This window comes from Patella vulgata, chromosome 9 (genome assembly GCF_932274485.2).
Source record: "Patella vulgata chromosome 9, xgPatVulg1.2, whole genome shotgun sequence".
In the NCBI taxonomy this organism is placed as follows: Eukaryota; Metazoa; Mollusca; class Gastropoda; family Patellidae; genus Patella; species Patella vulgata.
The window spans coordinates 28,014,144-28,031,536 of NC_065887.2; the positions used below are offsets into that span (position 1 = coordinate 28,014,144).

General features: G+C 36.0%; 2 protein-coding genes across 2 annotated transcripts in view; both read left to right on the plus strand.

Annotated features, from left to right (window-relative positions):
• Window positions 1-10,651: 10,651 nt before the first annotated feature.
• On the plus strand, window positions 10,652-11,515 carry LOC126807689 (uncharacterized). The gene has a single exon (XM_050532437.2). The coding sequence runs from the start codon at window positions 10,652-10,654 to the stop codon at window positions 11,513-11,515; it is 864 nt and encodes a 287-aa protein (XP_050388394.2).
• A 3,886-nt stretch (window positions 11,516-15,401) lies between these two features.
• LOC126807690 (megakaryocyte-associated tyrosine-protein kinase) overlaps window positions 15,402-17,393 on the plus strand; it is a 76,663-nt gene continuing 74,671 nt past the window's right edge. The window contains exon 1 of the mRNA XM_056103188.1: window positions 15,402-15,594. Within this exon, the coding sequence (XP_055959163.1) occupies window positions 15,450-15,594 (145 nt within the window). The 5' untranslated portion in view covers window positions 15,402-15,449. The remainder of the gene's footprint in view (window positions 15,595-17,393) is intronic.

Consider the following 17,393-nt stretch of genomic DNA (forward strand, 5'->3'; position numbering starts at 1 on the left):
ATCTACAGTATGGTCAAAAGACAGGTCAATTCAATCTGGGAATTAAATCTCGTTGAACTTGACACATACAGATTCCGGCTGGATGGCAAGATCTACACAAAGACAACACTCAATCACCCTAGAAGAGATATTTGTAGACTTATATCGAAGATAAGGGTGAAAGAGCGGCTGCGAGACTACAAACACCAAGTCATCATCTGTGAGTGCGGAGAAGAATGTACCACCAACCATGTCCAGGTAGACTGCGAGGTATACGAGGAGGAGAGAAGGGAACTAGTGAGAACAATGGAGACCAACAACATACCATTCAACACTAAGAACCTACTCTTACCGAGACCAGATCTGAAACTGCAAATCTTCGAACAAATCCCCGCCCTAATGGACACAGTTGGACTAAGTAGAATAGTGAAGTAAGAGGGGGTCACGGTTAGACGGGCCCGGCATCTAAACACTAAACTACATAGGGGATTTATACCAAACTGGCGGGATAGCGGAGTAAGGAGGAGTCACGATCAGACGGACTCGGCATCTAAACACTATTCCACCAAAAACAGACACCAAACCTACAGAATGGGATAGTGGAGTAAAGGGAGGTCATGATAAGACGGGCCTGGCACCTAAACACAAACCCCACAAAGATGACATCTACCAAACTAGCAGGATAGTGGAGTAAGGGGGAGTTACGGTCAGACGAACTCGGCACCTAAACACTATTCCGCAAATAAAACTGATACCAAACCCAGAGAGTGGGATAGTGGAGTAAGGGGAGGCCACGATAAGACGGGCCTCCACCTAAACACTAAAACGATGACATCTACCAATCCAGAAGCAGACGTAATCATCTACCAAACGATATGTTTTATATTAAATAAAGGGAAGAACTTCCCACTAAACCAAATCCATGGCCTAAGGCCAAATGGAAAGATTGCAAAATCATATTCTAAAAAACAGGAATCAGCTTCGGCTCTCCTATGTCTTGTCTGCGATATCACTTATGTGGAAGCAGACGTTAAACACCGAGAACGAACGAACGAACGAACGTATCTCAAAGTTTCCAGACCCATCTTATGTGCACTTTAACACTGACCCGATGTTTTGACCATAACCAGATTTTTAACATTATCTTGGCTTTTAATTACTCAAGTGAAGTGAATCCAATACTGGTGTCTCTCTAGTATTTCATTTGTTCGGATGGGAAGAAAAACCGAGGTCCTGTGTACATATTGGCGTGCACGTAAAAGATCCTTTGGCAGTTGGAATTCGATATAAGAGTAGGCCGTAGAGCCGCTGCCTGGGCAAAATTTCCCTCATAGCACACTGTATGGCGCATATCCCCGTCTCCATTAGCCCAGTTTAGGAGCGGAACAGTAGGACGTTAAACCCCATTTCATTTTGTTTCATTTCATTTCCCTAATTTCAGCTCACGGAAGTTTTCCTATTTTTTAACACGAGCTCCATTGTCTGGAGACTCCGCCTTGTAATTGTATCAACAGTTGAATGGATATGTTTGGCTTAACTCTTTGTGTGAGGTCAAAAGAAAGGAAAGTAGTTAATTACGTCATAACTATTTATTCACCCTCACACACTGTAGAATACAGTACAAACAGCACATATGGTATAATTGGAAACACACTGTACATGTTGTATACGTTATACAATACAGATAGTACACTTGGTATAAATAGATATGGGCTGTATAAATTATACAATACAAACAATACAAATAATACAATTGGATACACATTTAAGATAATAGATATAATAATATAAACGCGATTGCACATATAGGTATATACCCCCAAAAATTCAATGTAGGCGCATGGTAATTAGATTTCAAAGAACAGTAAGTGTGTCACAGTGTGTGCTTGCTGGTGGGGGGGGGGGGGTCCTTTGCGGTGCCGCCGGGTAATATTGAACTGTGTGGATCATGCTAGAGTTGATTTGTAGCATATCTGAACCACGGTATATATTTGATACTGGTTAAGCATTATGATTATGATTATAATGTTGAAAACCGCATTGAAGCTATTAATGAAACCGTATGAATTTTTGCCATTTGCGAGGGGGCACAAAAACTGAAGGGGGCGCAAAAACTCAAAGCCATGTGACGCAAAGCTCGTGGCGTCCCTCTCACTTAGCCCCCGAGTGGAATCTGCCGTCTGGTATAAATTCCTCTCCCAACACCCTTTTTTTTCAAATCAGAAACCATAAACAACCGTTAATACGACATTCGACCACAGCAATGTATATTTATATTTCAGACATTACGGTTCCAGAACAATATGTTCCTACAAGATGGTATGGCAGTGTGCTTACAGAACGTGGAGAGCGTGAGTTTTAAGAAAACTGTGTGCTATATAATTATTAGAACAAATAATTTTTCAGGGAAATAGCGGCTTGTGACCTCTTCATTCACTGCCGATTTTAGTGAAAGAGTTACCTCCCTTTAACACGAAACAACTGTTATAGATTCATTATGTAATATTTAGATAAAGAGCTGACAGTTCACTCTAAGATAGTTGAGAAATAGGTCATGATATATGAAAATTTCAGTCATAGTTCATTCTGAGCAAAGTTATGACTGTTTGGAGAAGATTGTCATTGCTACCGTTGTTACGATAGTAAACAAAGTATCGATTATCCATTTTGTAATTAAATTATTAAACGACAACCTTGTTTCAGTCCATTCAAAATGGATTATGGTCTTGATCAGTGATTCTCAACCAGTGTGCCGTCAGATCTTCCTATGTGTGTTGCGAAATTTTGAACCACACACTATATTGTAAAAAATATCGAGTATTCATTAGTGTCTACTGATAAGTTCATTGCTGTGTTTTTCTTCATTTAGTTTGACGAGTCATTCTATTTATGTATGACTAGTCTGTCTACGGTTGTATGTCGTCTGACTTATATTAACAATGTTTTTATTTTGCAAAATTCAGATAATTTAGCCAGGTGTGTCGCTATGTTTTCATGTGTTTCAAGGTGTGCCTTTGTCAAAAAAAAAAGGTTGAGAACCACTGGTCTTGATTATGGTGTTGCCATGTTAATAAATGTCTAATTGACAATTTATAAAACATTTGAGGCAAAAATGAAATGAAATGAAATGGGGTTTAACGTCCTCCTGTTCTGCTCCTAAACTGGGCTAATGAAGACGGGCATACGCCATACAGTGTGCTATGAGGGAAATTTTGCCCGGGCAGCGGCACTATCGCCTACCCTTATATCGAATTCCAACTGCCAAGGGATCTTTTACGTGCATTCCTATGTATAGACTGGACCCCGATTTTTCGTCTCACCCGAAGGACTAGACAGCTGTCCTTGTCAGGCCCTCCGTCCTGCATCACTGACAAGGGGGAACCACGCCGGAAAATCTGGATGAACTTTCTCGGCCAATGCAGGGATCGAACACCCGACCTCCAGGCTAGCGAGCCAGCGTCTTACCCACTTAGCCACGTGACCCCCCTTTAAGGCAAAAGAAAGACATGCAATAGACAGATTTAGCTTTTAAATAATGCATCTTTAATAAAGCCATACACAAAATCATTACAGTTTAGTTAAAATACCTAGCTACCGAAGGATGATATGCAATTCAAAATTACCGCATTTTCTTTCTTGTCTGGGCATTTTAAATTATGTTAGTGTACCACTGTTAATAAATTTGTGATCGTAATATTATTATATTTTTAGTTATAATTTAGAACCAGCTAGAAATAAAATAATAAGTACATTTATTTTCTTAAAGTTGCTGTCATTATAGATGGGTGACAGTACCAAACTACTACACACAATATTTCTGTCTACCGGGATGGAAAGAACGTAGTCGCGGATCAAGAAATTGTAACGAAGGTAACTTAACTTTAAATCACCGATAAATCCACCAATTATATTATCCCATTTCTTACCCACATCTGTTTAACATTCTATGGTGTAATAAAGTTTGTGAGATAAATATAAAACTACCACATTACAATAATTTAAAATATCCAAACGATCATACAATTCATACACTTATCTCCGATACTGATTGGATATTGGTATATTTAATGCTACAGATTGTGCTGTTAACCCCCTGATAAATACAACATAATACACAACAAACATACTTAAACGATTAAAGATACATTATGGGAGATTCGATAACGAGTTGGCAGTTCTCACTATAATAGTTAAAAACTAGATAACGTAAAGGCAATTTGCAGAAAATTTCATTCAAATTGATCCAATATGAACCGAAAACTAAGCGAATGAAATTTCTGCCTAGCCTCGGTCATCATTACTAAAGTCAGTACAATAAACAGCAAAGTCTCGATTATCTATTTAATCGTTTAATCGAGAAGGAAAGTTATGCAGTAAATCAGCTCACAATCCACTTAAGATCGCAGGCTAGCGAGGCCATCTAGAGTTGATTATGGTCTGGATAAGTTAATTAATGTCTAATTAATAATTTAGATAACATTTCAGGTCTAAAGAAAGACCTGCAATAGACAGATTTAGCTCTTGCATAATGTATGTTTAAAGAAAAAGCAATGTTTTACCTGGGATAAACAGATGTCTTGTATTCATTAACTACTGACAAAAAAACCCAAAACATTTCTTCATTGCGGTAGTCCAGAAATCTGCCCACCCCCTTCAACTGATCTGGTCTATAAGAAACATATTTTGGAAGAGCTACATCTATATGTTAAGGCCAGCTCAATTTTTGTCAAGTTCGTTGAGATGTAAATACGGTTAGGGCACGGGATTCTTGGCGAGATTGTAGGTTAGGGTAAGCATTGGGACTAGGTCCAGGGTTAAGTTCAGGGTTGTGATTAGCGCTAGCCCTATTTACATCTTGCTACCTATGACGAAAAATTGAGATGGCCTTATCATTTAGCACTAACCTTTTGGAAGAGCACGCTGGATCTTAAGTACAGATCGACTGGTTTAAAATTACATGTTTTTGGATTACCACAAGACTAGTATGCCTTTGCCATTCAATATGTAGATATTATATCTGTTTATTGCAGCTATCTGTAACCCTTCCTGTAAAAATGATGGAACATGTACATCACCCAATAATTGTACATGTAATCGTGCACATAGTGGACCCACCTGCGAAGGCAGTGAGTTTTGTTTTTATTTTTACTTATCACTATAAATATACTGACGGTTACTTTTATAGCCCATTCTAATATCCAACATGATTTCAATGTAAAAGAAAGCCAAAAACATTCCCATTATTCGACATTAGTCAGACTTTGATCGACAGGGGTCTTACTGATTCGAAATCTCCCCGGGTAGGCACAGAGAAGCCCCTCCCCTTCCCACTCGTGTCCAGACTACAATTCAACTCACCTATATTCCTTACTCCAAATAATATGTCGATTTCCTAGTCAAATCGGAGGAATTGACTCGAACAGCGTTATCCAAATCATTATCTACAGACAGTCTTTGGTCGAATCGAATCAATAGTTGTAATGCTTGTCGACGAACATCCGGAATAAAGACATTGGTTTCGTTAAAGTAGACACAAGAAACAACAATCCCAATTGCATGTCCCAGTGTTACAAACGACCACAAGCAAGGCATAAGCGCTATAAACTTTCCAAATGGATAATATACAATAAAGCTGAAAATCTGAATAGTAAATTATGCTACAGTTGTGCCTCATATTAGAACTGAAATCTTTAAGTCCTGTCATACTTATTCGGAATCAGCTGCTGCTGGAATCAAGCAGAACCAGCCTAATGAAGAATTCTCAAAATTCGTGCCACATTCGGAAGGTAATTTCAAATTGACAAAAATTCTTACAGCTTTGTAAGAATGCCGTTCGATTACTTAGAATGCGCCTCGAACCTCCATCGAATGATTCTTGCACGTTCCGGGTGTATTAGCTCTCGAACGCGGCTCAAATGTATTTGGAACACATCAGGAATATTTAGAATGCTGTTAGAATGGATTTAGAACATCTGTAATGCCCCACCTCTAGTATGACTTGATGTGACCCTATTTTCTCGTTTGTTGTGGTGCATTTCAATCTAGCAGTTCATTCTAGTATAGAAGTTGGTGGTATTCGACACATTTACAGCACTTAATAGAATCATAGTATAATTTTTGTATTATTGATAATATGAGCTGTTCAATATCATTTGGGAGATATTCAGAGACGCTGTTTCACCACATCGTTACTGTTTGTACTTCACGCAATGTGCGTTGTTTTAACTTGAAAAAGAGCGTTTGCCCGAAAAGCTGTATTAATTACAATCTAGTCGACATTATTTTGCATATTTCCCAATTTACAGAATTATGTTCGCATTTGAAGCCATGTTATCCGGGAAGTTGTTCTAAACTTGCAAGTGGTGGTAGCAGGTGTACCTGTTCGGATGGATTTAGTGGTTCAGTTAATGGATCGGAATGTTTGACCCGTAAGTATATTTATTGCTTCAGTTGACCTGGCTGTAGGCTACATGACACAAAGGGATGATATAATTTGTCCTCGTTTGATAACCTGTCAATATAGAAATAAATTAAGGTTTATTTATTTTTTTTTATTTAAACATATTTTATTTAAGGATGTTGTCAAGTCTGCATTTGCGCTAACATTTTGTCAATAGTACTGTACAAATTATCTTAAAAATATAGACCAATTTCTTCTACACGCGTTTTATATTTTGATGATTGAAGTAAATTTAACGACATGCACAAACAGTAACAGTGCTCTTGCTGAATGTTCGGTTCATGTCGAAAATAAACCCAGGTTTTCTTCTAGAATAGATGGTGTTGTAACTGCTTAAATCATGCTGTTTGACATAGTGTCGCTTTCCTTAACATAATGGTATGGACAGGTGTGTCTTTTTGTTAAATTGAAGTCCCGATGCGCGATTTTAAACAATAGGAATAACTTGCAAACTACAATATATTATAAAAGATGAATCTCTAATGGTCCAAAAATGGTTCAATGCCTTTCAGTATACACAGATCTATATAATATGCTCGCCGCCATTTTGCTGTCCACGATAATTTAAATCCGATTTAATCCAAGCCGGGACATTATGTGGCGTTGTTTTCTTAATTTAATGTTAACTAATCAACCCGAGTACATATTAATGAATTAAACCGTGAGAAATTTTGTATTTTATAGCGACAAATGCCAATATAATTATTTAATATATTATTAGAGAGAAGAGACGATGTAGACACGTCTTCTAGTATGATTCTAACTAGGCTTGTATATTTGTATTCCTGTATGGTTTAAATTTGTGTTTTCTGATCCTCGTTTAAAGAGCTCTGAACAGCTACTCCCACTATTCCGAACATCTGTGAAATCAATATAGGCTACAGTGTTTAATGGATTTTATTTCAATTTGGTGTGAAGAATTATGAAAGGACAAACCCTAGCTATTTACACGTGAATAGTTAGTACTCTGCGGGGATGAACCAAGTTGATTTTCAAATTTGTTATGAAGCATTGAGATCAGAGATGCTGTAAGCTGTTTATTTTCAGTATTCAAGAACTTTCTGTTGCAGAGATAGTAATGCATGTCCGGAAAAAGTTACGAACATGATATAGATCAGATTTCTCGAAGACAGATCCTTGTCAAATTTAATCAACATCCAAGTTTTCGTTTGAGATAATCTGCTGTTCCAAGCCGTAGCGTCTACGTGGGCGTGTTTCCACGATTTATTAATTGGGTATCAGTTGACTAATTTCACTTATTTTTTTAGTGGTTTCACCAAACGAAAGGCCCGAAATTTACCAATGTCGAGTTCGAATTTCGCAATTTAGTACAACCAAACAAATGGAGATATTTGGCGTAATGTTGGACGCTTCATATAATAATGATACCGATTCGGCGGAAATATGGACAAATCGGAAGGGATTTAACCGTGTCAACTATACAGGGATTGCTTTTTACAATCCAGTAGATTTACCACCAATTCCTTCAGATTATATATCTGATGCTAAACTTGGTATTGTTGGTGGATCATTTAACACCGTTCATATAAAATGTGAGTATATATCCACTACCCCAATATTGTGGCAGATATTTTATATTTAGAGACATACAATGTTGGACAATCAAAAGATTGAAGTTAAATTTACTGGTCTTCTTTGATACGGCTGAAAATTAATTCTACTAAATTTAGAATCATCGATTAATTCTTCGAAACAAAAATGTAATCGCCTGGAGCTCGTCTCGTCACCAATCGCAATAATAGGTCAACCCAATTCAACACTTTATTTTGACCTAAATCTAAGAGGATTAGAAGCTTTAAATGATAATCAACACGAAGTCATCCTTATGTCGGTTCATCTCTAGATTATCCAAGGTGGGTCTTGTCAATTTTCGACGTTAATTAAATATAAAGCAGAGTTGTTTAACGCCCACGCATCATTAACATTTCGGAACAAACATGATTTTTTTTCTATTCAATATTCCGCTTCGGAGCTTAGTGGAAGGTAACCCGGGTATCTGCACAAAACTCCCTAAACAATTTCAGTAAAGATCAAACTTACTAAGCAGGAATTAATTAAACTGCGTTTCCGCCAGGAAATAAGAGTTAACTTAATGTACATTTTTTGACAATGTGTCTTTGGGTTTTTTATTAAAAGTGAATGGTAGCACTGTCCCATACCCCGATCAAGTTGTGTGTGATGATACCGATGTGAATAAAGACAGCCCTAAAAGTGGTATATTCAACTGTACTATCAAAAACCACCCCAACAACTTACTTACTGAATCGGGAGACAGGTAGGCATCGCGAGATGTATTCTATTTATACAATTTACTAATGTAAAGGTATTTTAAAGGTAATACACGAAGACTGCCATTCTGTATTCTAACAACATAACGATAAAGGTGGTAATTACTATAATCAACTTGAAAAATAAACCCACTTTCTATATGTCTACGTTAAAAACCCGCCATGACGGAACGAAAACTATAAGTTATCAATTAGAAAGGGCAGTAACGCGAAAAACAGTTAATTTTGACACACAAATTTGAATAAGACATAGATGTTTCTAACCCTGTGCATGCCATGTAGAAAGTTCTGGCATTTTTGTATAAGTGTAACACCTGAACGAGGCACAGTTGTCCAAAATACTGATTCGAGTACTGAAACTGTCATCAATTATCTATCTGCTGTTAGAATATAGAAACAAATCAACCAATGTGGATGGTCAGAGAGTCGAATACCTCCAACCCGTCATCCCTATCCCCATGTCCTTTGACAGCCGCACCAATTCGTCATATTACCACGGAAACACACAGCCCGCAAATAATGATGACTCCATGACAAGTGCTAACACCATTAAATAGTCGAAAACCTCCAACCCGTCATCCCTATCCCCATGTCCTTTGACAGCCGCACCAGTTCGTCATATTACCACGGAATCACACAGCCCTCAAATAATTATGACTCCAGACAAGTGCTAACACCATTAAATATTCTGAAAGAATAAATTAATGTAGTGTCGTAGAATGAACATTTATAGTGAGAATATTTTATTTTACAAATTTTGATTTTTCGTTTCGTTGTATTCTTTGGTGAAAAGTTCATATCAGTTGCCACAACAGTTGAAGCTGGATTTGCCGCGATTAAAAAAAATATGAATGAATAATGTATGGTGTTGTAATATATACTTTATTGAATAATCGGGAGTTTCAATGAATGACTTTTGTTTTTGATTATTTGCATTATTTCAATGTAGACCTAGTAAGTTTTTTTAGTCATTTATGTCGTATACAACAAACACCTGATGTGGTAGTCCTGTATCTAAAGGCTGACAAAAGCTGATAGATGTATACTATCATAGTGCTATGAAACAGTAGTCAATGATTTATTTCCCCTCCGAAATAAAACTGACTTTTGTATGGTTTTTTTTCAGAATTAATATCACATTTACAGCCCATGCAGGCGGTTATCGTCAGTTAAAAAATATTGACAGTGGTGCTAACTACAGGAAACAGTACTACACACAAACTACCATGTCCAAAACTTTAACGTACAGATTCGATTTTGACAAACCAAAACATTGTTTCCCAAACTGCCCTAATAACAAAACACTTTTAGAATACGGCGCTGAATACAGACAGGTAAGTGATACCAACACACATCATTTAGAAAAATCATAAGTAACAAAATGTTCTCATTTTATAGCATTTGTTAAAAGTCAATAGAGTCAATATAGCTAACGTGAAATTTTTTTTTTTTTTTAAAAATCGTTATACGTTTTGGCCCAAATGCCTTGTTCTTTCCCTATTTTTTGTGCTGTGGCTAATGTATGGAGAAGACCAGGAAATAGTCCATTATTATCGATCCATGAAGATACCAAAAAGAAATTGTGTCCCAAGGTCTCAGCCAATGAAATGCGTATTGCTGTCCAACCTAAGCAAAAAAATGTTCGTCATCGAATTTATTCAAGACATTCACCCCATGAAGAACTGTACCAAGTTTGAACATCCTCGCTCTGTTAGAAGCAGAGCTGTCGTACCGTGAAACTCTCTTTGATATTATCCTGTTACAAAAATCTAAATATACTAAGGGACTTATATACAGCATGAGTAATAACGACCGAAACCAACACCAAAGAAAGACAGATATCAACGATATTAATCGGGAAAAGGTCAAGGCATTTTGTTATTTGAATATTTCTCTTTGGTAAATGTTTCAGGATCCTACTCTTAACTTAAGATGGAATGGATGGGAAGATCAACTTTCTGGTGTTGCCCGGTATGCGTGGGAAATATTTCAACTCAAAGCAAATGGCGATGAGGAACTACGTGAGCAAGTTCCACTTGGTCCAATTAAAATAGCAGAAGTTAATCATTCGGGTAACATAGATTATCCTAGCTACACTTTAACTGAACCCGGTCTGTATTCTATCATATTACAAGTTGCTGATACAGCCAATAATTCTGTCTATATTCGACGATTTTGTCTTTACGACCCTAACTCTAATAGTAATATTCAACTATCGGATGACCCAAATACACGCTTGCGAGTTACGTCTGCTTCCCCTGAATCTAACTTCACCTGGCAAGGAAACATGGACGGCATTATTAGAGTTAACTGGACAAACTACTTCTTTAACGAATTCGTCGAGAAGAATCATTTATTAAATAAAATCCTTGACTACCCACTTCAATTTCACGGCGAAGACAAATCAGAAGAAAAATATATAGATGAAAAATACAAAAACATTGCTGGGCGAACCCAACAAGCTGTTCCCAATACCCGAGGAATTACAAAGTTTCAGATTGGACATCATCGTGACAGCAACGGTGGCAAAAACAAACCAGCCGAACTGAAATTTTGGGACAATTTAACAGATCCGATTTCTACTATCCAGACGTTAAACATTTCTGTAAGTGATGGCGACACAGTAATTGTATATGTCAAAGCTATTGATGCCACCGGGAGGGAAAAGATAGAATCGACTCAAGTCAATTTTGATTCAACGCCACCCGTTGTTACAACGTTAGAATTTCAACATTCTCCAGACTCCCCGGACAAGACCTCTAGGTAAGAAACGGGGAAAGGGGGGGGGGATGGTCAGTAGGTATCCTGGGCTTACCTTTTTAAATTCAAGTGCTCAATCTCACATAAACTATATGTTTTTACACTAAACAAAACAAAAAATGCATCCATAATAAAAATACCAGTCTTATCATAATCTCACAGGTTTATACAAGTTTGATATGTGTCATATAAAAAATCGTTTACATTATGTTACATGTAACATCCAAACTCGGACAACAGCCTGTAATCTAAAAAATTCGATTTGTATCCTAAACATCAATTTGTACTTAATTAGGATTTTTATCAACCGTCTTTTTTGATTTCTGGGCTTATCACTTAAGAATTATTTTATTCTTCAGTTTGTCGTGTGCAGCCAGAGATCCTGATAGTGGTGTACTTCTTATTTCGTGGAGTGCGGTTAGACTAGATACTAATACAGAATACGCAACTGGACAACTTCCTTGGCCTAAACTCGAGGTAATGAATTTGTTAAATTGATAACGATAACACTATATGTACACTGCCATGGGACATAATTGCTTATATTCGATTCATGTATCTTGAAAATCTATTTTCAAAGTCTAACCCCAGTTCTTACTTTATTATAGTAAATTTGGGAGTGTTTTATGGTATTAGCAGCTTTGTATCTAAAACAAACAATTGATTTTTATGCAATGGATTAGTTCCAACGTCAACTAACAAACCATGTAACTGTTTATGTCTGTATTTCAAAGAAACGTTGGATAACTTAAACGCGGATGCAATAGATCTGGTTAGGTCCAAGATCTCGGGAATCAACCAACAGTACTAATTGTAACTGACCATTAATTTGAGTAAATCTGAATTACTGGTACTGCGTTTGTGATCATACAGAAAGAATGAAAGGACCCATATGTCCTTAACTTCTTTACAAAACCATGTTTCATGAAAAAGATGATATGTTGAAGAACTGCGGACTTATCTGTATTATATATAACACATTAGTGTAATAATGTAAAACAATGATATTTTCTATTCCTCTGAAAGTTCCCACTTTTAATAAATGTAGCACCAGCCCGTGAAGGTAACAATACAACATCCTGTGATCCTATGATTCTGTTTCTACTTTCTGGCCAGTATTTCTCCTCAGCCTCTAACCTGAGTCGGCTTATGTGGGAACCAATTTTAAGATATCTGAATTATCTACGCCCGCTCTGTTGGTGTATAACGCCCCTAAACGAATGTGCTATAGATTGGCCGGTCGTCGAAGAATTTATCCAACTGTACTAATAGGGAGACTGTGTGTTCGTTATCTAGGAATAAGCTGATGTGAGTTTGGGAGTGGGGGGTGGGGGAGCGGTCCTTTGTGACTTGTTATGGGCACAAAAAATATGCCCAAACTTGTAAAGTGACGTCACTGAATCAGTTGATTTCCTGAAGAAGCGGACCACCCATATGCATGAATTGGAACAATTATTGTCTATCGAAGAGGATCGAAACAGTTAATTTAGACACACAAATTACACAAATTTGATCGATGGACTCAAAAAATCGCCATTTGTAGCTTGGAACGCCCTACTGAAAGATCTTTTAAATTCAAATTTACATACATAATAAAACCAGTTGTAGAGTCTGTATTATTATTATCCTTACTGGTAGAATTAAACACAGAGCTAACATTGCTGACAAAACATCTTTACTTTCATTCCAGAAATGCAGTGATGTGACAAAGTGTTCGTGTATTACTAAATTTGGTCAATGTTTTCCACTAAAAGCTGAACTGTCTTTTGATAATTGTCAGATAGCAATAGCTGGTTTAAGCAATTCAGTAACAGTGGAGTTGAGCTTTTCTGTTATGAACCAAGCAATGATTGGATCCAGCGAAACCGTTGATAAGGTACAAAATTTTAGAATTATATCCCTGAATTGTCTGCACCGACTGGCATAATGACCACGGATTGCTGAATAGGTTAAACAGACCTTTTAACGCCACACAAAGATTATGCTGTTTTAATAAAGTCAGTAGATCAATTAGTTTGAAACTCACACTGTCATTATTTTATTAAATTTAAAAAATAATATTATATTTGTTGCCAATTCAAAATGTAATTGGCTATTTAAAATTCTATTCATATTATTTAGTGATATTTAAAACCACGAGAAAAAGTCTAATGTTTTATTTATTTTATTTCTTAAATAAATAATATAATGATATTTGCAGAGCAGGTAAAGTTATTTTTAAAATTTTGAAAATCATGTATGTTTCTTGTTATAGATTAGTGATATAAGAAAAGTTTCAAATGCGTGTTTAGGTAATTATTATTTGATAACATATTAATTACACAAATATATGTTGTAATAAGTTATTGCTTGCTTTTTTTGATTGGCTTTGTTTACATACAAAGCATATTCACACAAAATTTTCTGACAATTATCAATAATTTAACGTAGTCTAATAAAAAAAAGGCCCGGATTATTAACATATTGTTTCAACACAGTTTGTGTCATTATCTTATGGAGGGGGTGGATGGCCGAATGGTTAGCACGTGCGCGCTGTATCATAAAGCCTGTCCTTGTGTCAACTGGCGTGGTTTGGAATCCCCGGTTGTACGTGACAAGGAGTAGGGTCGCCTGTCCAACCTCGTGGGTTTTCTCCGGGTCCTCCGGTTTGCTCCCACTGCTAAAGACCCCTACGCGCAAGCGAATTATTGAAATAAAATTAAAACCATTTGTTAGTCCCAAAATGACCTAGTTTGTGTCGAGTGGACGTTAAACCCCCCTCTCTCTCTCTCTCTCTCTCTCTCTCTCTCTCTCTCTCTCATTATCTTATAGTTATATTACACAAACATCCTACGTTCCAACGTCATTAAGTTTCCATGTAAGGTTAATATACACTCATCTCTTGTCACGTTGTCTGCATATACATTTTCCAGTGTACAATTTACAAGAATTTTGAAAATTCATATTGCAGGTCCAGGTGAGTAGAACACAATATCAAATCGGTGCAGTATGAATTTATTTACTTTAGTAACGCTAGATATCAATATCCGTCATCTAATCGGGATAAATGTTGTTATTTTTAATTGTACATTGAAATCCAATTAGAAATAAATAAGGGGTTATGTCTGTAGGTTAATAAGTACACCCACATAATAAAACATTAATTATGTATTTTGTTGTATAGCTGCAGAAGTTTTATCAGGCGGTGGCATAGCTGGCATAGTTATAGGTAAATATTAATGAAATTTATAAGATACTTAAAAGTTGATTTTAATGTCTGCATATCTTGACCTATAACCAAACTTAAAATACAGATGTAACGTCATGATTTCAGATAATGGCTTTGAAATCGAAAACGCAAACTGTTACAATATATACGTACAATAAAATCTTTACGATTCATCTTTTGACAGCCGTAATAGTGTTGATTGGCCTAGTTGTACTGACTATCCTGTTCCTCACCAACCGAAAACCTTTTACCAGGGAAAGTAAGGAAAGGGGATCGGTATTTGTTAGGAATATGATTGGTAAATCAACAGAAACAAACCAACATACTGCTAAATCTTCTTCATCTTATCCCGTGAGTAAACAAAAACAAGTATTACATACTGATTAATTAAACTAACATAGTATTACACAATAACACATGATTAAGTGAGCTAACCGGGTTTTACATACCAACATATGATTAAATGAACTAACAGGGCATTACATAATAACACGTGATTACGTGAACTAACAGAGCATTATATAATAGCACAGAATATAATAACAAGTGATCTAACACAGATTAAATAATAACAAGTGAACTAACAGAGTATTACATAATAACAAGTGAACTAACAGAGTATTTCATAACACGTGATTAAGCCAAAATATCTTTCTTAACTTTCTTAAAACTTTTCTTTTAACAGAACAATGCTTATCGTGTCGAGGATGATGACGTATATTTGTATGGTGGAATGGATTTCAAGAAAGGGCAATCTTGGCTGATTCCTCACGACCACTTAGCGCTACTGGGAACTATTACAACTGGCAAATTTGCTAAGATTTGTCAAGCAACAATCCGATCCAGGTCAGAACAAGTTGTAGCCAAAATGCTCAAAGGTAGGTAATTGAATAAGTCTCTTAGAAACAGAGTACATAATTGTATTACACTTCCGTTCTTATATGACAGAGACTCTAATTATAAAAGCGGAATTAGACGATATAAGAAAGCTAAAATAAGATCTGGCGCGTATGAAGACATCCATAAATTAGAAAATACAGAGTACAGCAGGTACCAGGAAGTTAATATGTAACCTGCAAAAATAAGCTTCTTAAATTGACAACATTTATTAATGTTTATTAAATTATACCTTTTGCTAGTGTCTCTTTTGAGGGTGAAAAATATACATATAATTAAAGATTCGTTTTGTATTAACTATTATTGTTGTATTTGTGTAATAGATAAATACACGTCTGAAGATGAAATTTTCATGAGGGCCAAGGTAAATTATAATGCAACAGTAGTTGGTAAAGATCCAAATGTTCTAGAGTTTATTGGCGCTGTTGTGGATAATGAAGTCTGTAAGTATTTTATATTATTATAGTACAGTTCTTGGACAGAATGTATTAAGGTATGATTATAGTTATTTCTATACGTCCGTAATAATAATTCGAAAGCCATATCCTAAAAAGGTCCAGTGTTTTATTATGTCTTTTTTAGAAACCTGTCAAATGGGTTGGAATGGAATAATGTCCCATTTTAAGAAAGCCCTTGACTAAATATATTTAGAGAATTCTATTGAACAAATGTACTATGGATAGTTTATTGAATAACTGTGTAACTCGTCTTAAGTCTTCTACTTAGATAGATGACACTGGCAGTACACTTTAGTTTATGAAATATGTTTTTAATTTTACCCGTTTCTTATACTTATAGCGTCCTCAAGGTTCGGTTCTAGGACCACCTTCTTGAAATATGTTTATCACTGACATTACTTGTTACCTCGTACTGAATCTTGTTGCGATTTATTTATCCCGTCGGTCCGTCAACAATTGGCTTGCGTTCAAAAGCGGGCGAACCCTGTCTATATTCAGCGGCTAGAGACCTATTCCGAAAACCCGAAGAGTGTAATATATGCTACAGCCCTTAACGGATGTTTTCCAAGTTTGTAAACACGATAGAAATCAGATTTCTTGGTGGCCGCCATTTGGTCAACATCCAAGTATTCATTTGGATAAGTTGCTCTACGGCTATCTTTTAGTGATATAATATTTTTTGAGAGAGAGAGAGAGAGAGAGAGAGGGGGGTAGTTTCTTTTTTAGCAGTGGGAGAAAACCCACGTGGTTGGGATATAACATTTGATATTATGATTTTCAAATCATCACATTAGAAATAAGCCGGTCTAGATATTTAAAGGTTGTAAAGTATGATATAGAATTGCTGTGTTGATATTATAGAATATTGTAAATCGTGGCGTGTCATGAATATAATTATATTTTAGTGAGATATATTTTGATATTCCAATATTGTGAATTGTATTGTATTATCTATATTATATTTTATTGTGACAGTGCTGATATTAGAATATTGTAAATGGTATTGTGATATCGTCGTTACTTTATATTCTAGTAGGACATGTGTTAATATTAGAATATTGTAAATGATGTTGTATTATCGATATTATATTTTAGTTGGGCCAGTGTTGATATTAGAATATTATAAATGTATTATCTGTATTACTATTTTTTAATGGGCCATGTGTTGATATTAAAATATTGTTAATAGTGTTGTATTACCGATATTAATATATTTTAGTGGGACCAGTGTTGATATTAGAATATTGTGAACTGGGACAACTAGATAAATGGCTACTAAAACAGCGTGGTGATGTTAACGATGATCTAATTGAGATTTTACA

Bases quoted from the DNA above. Each gene is read 5' to 3' on its own strand.
- LOC126807689 (XM_050532437.2), top strand. From the start codon at position 10,652: ATGTTTCAGGATCCTACTCTTAACTTAAGATGGAATGGATGGGAAGAT.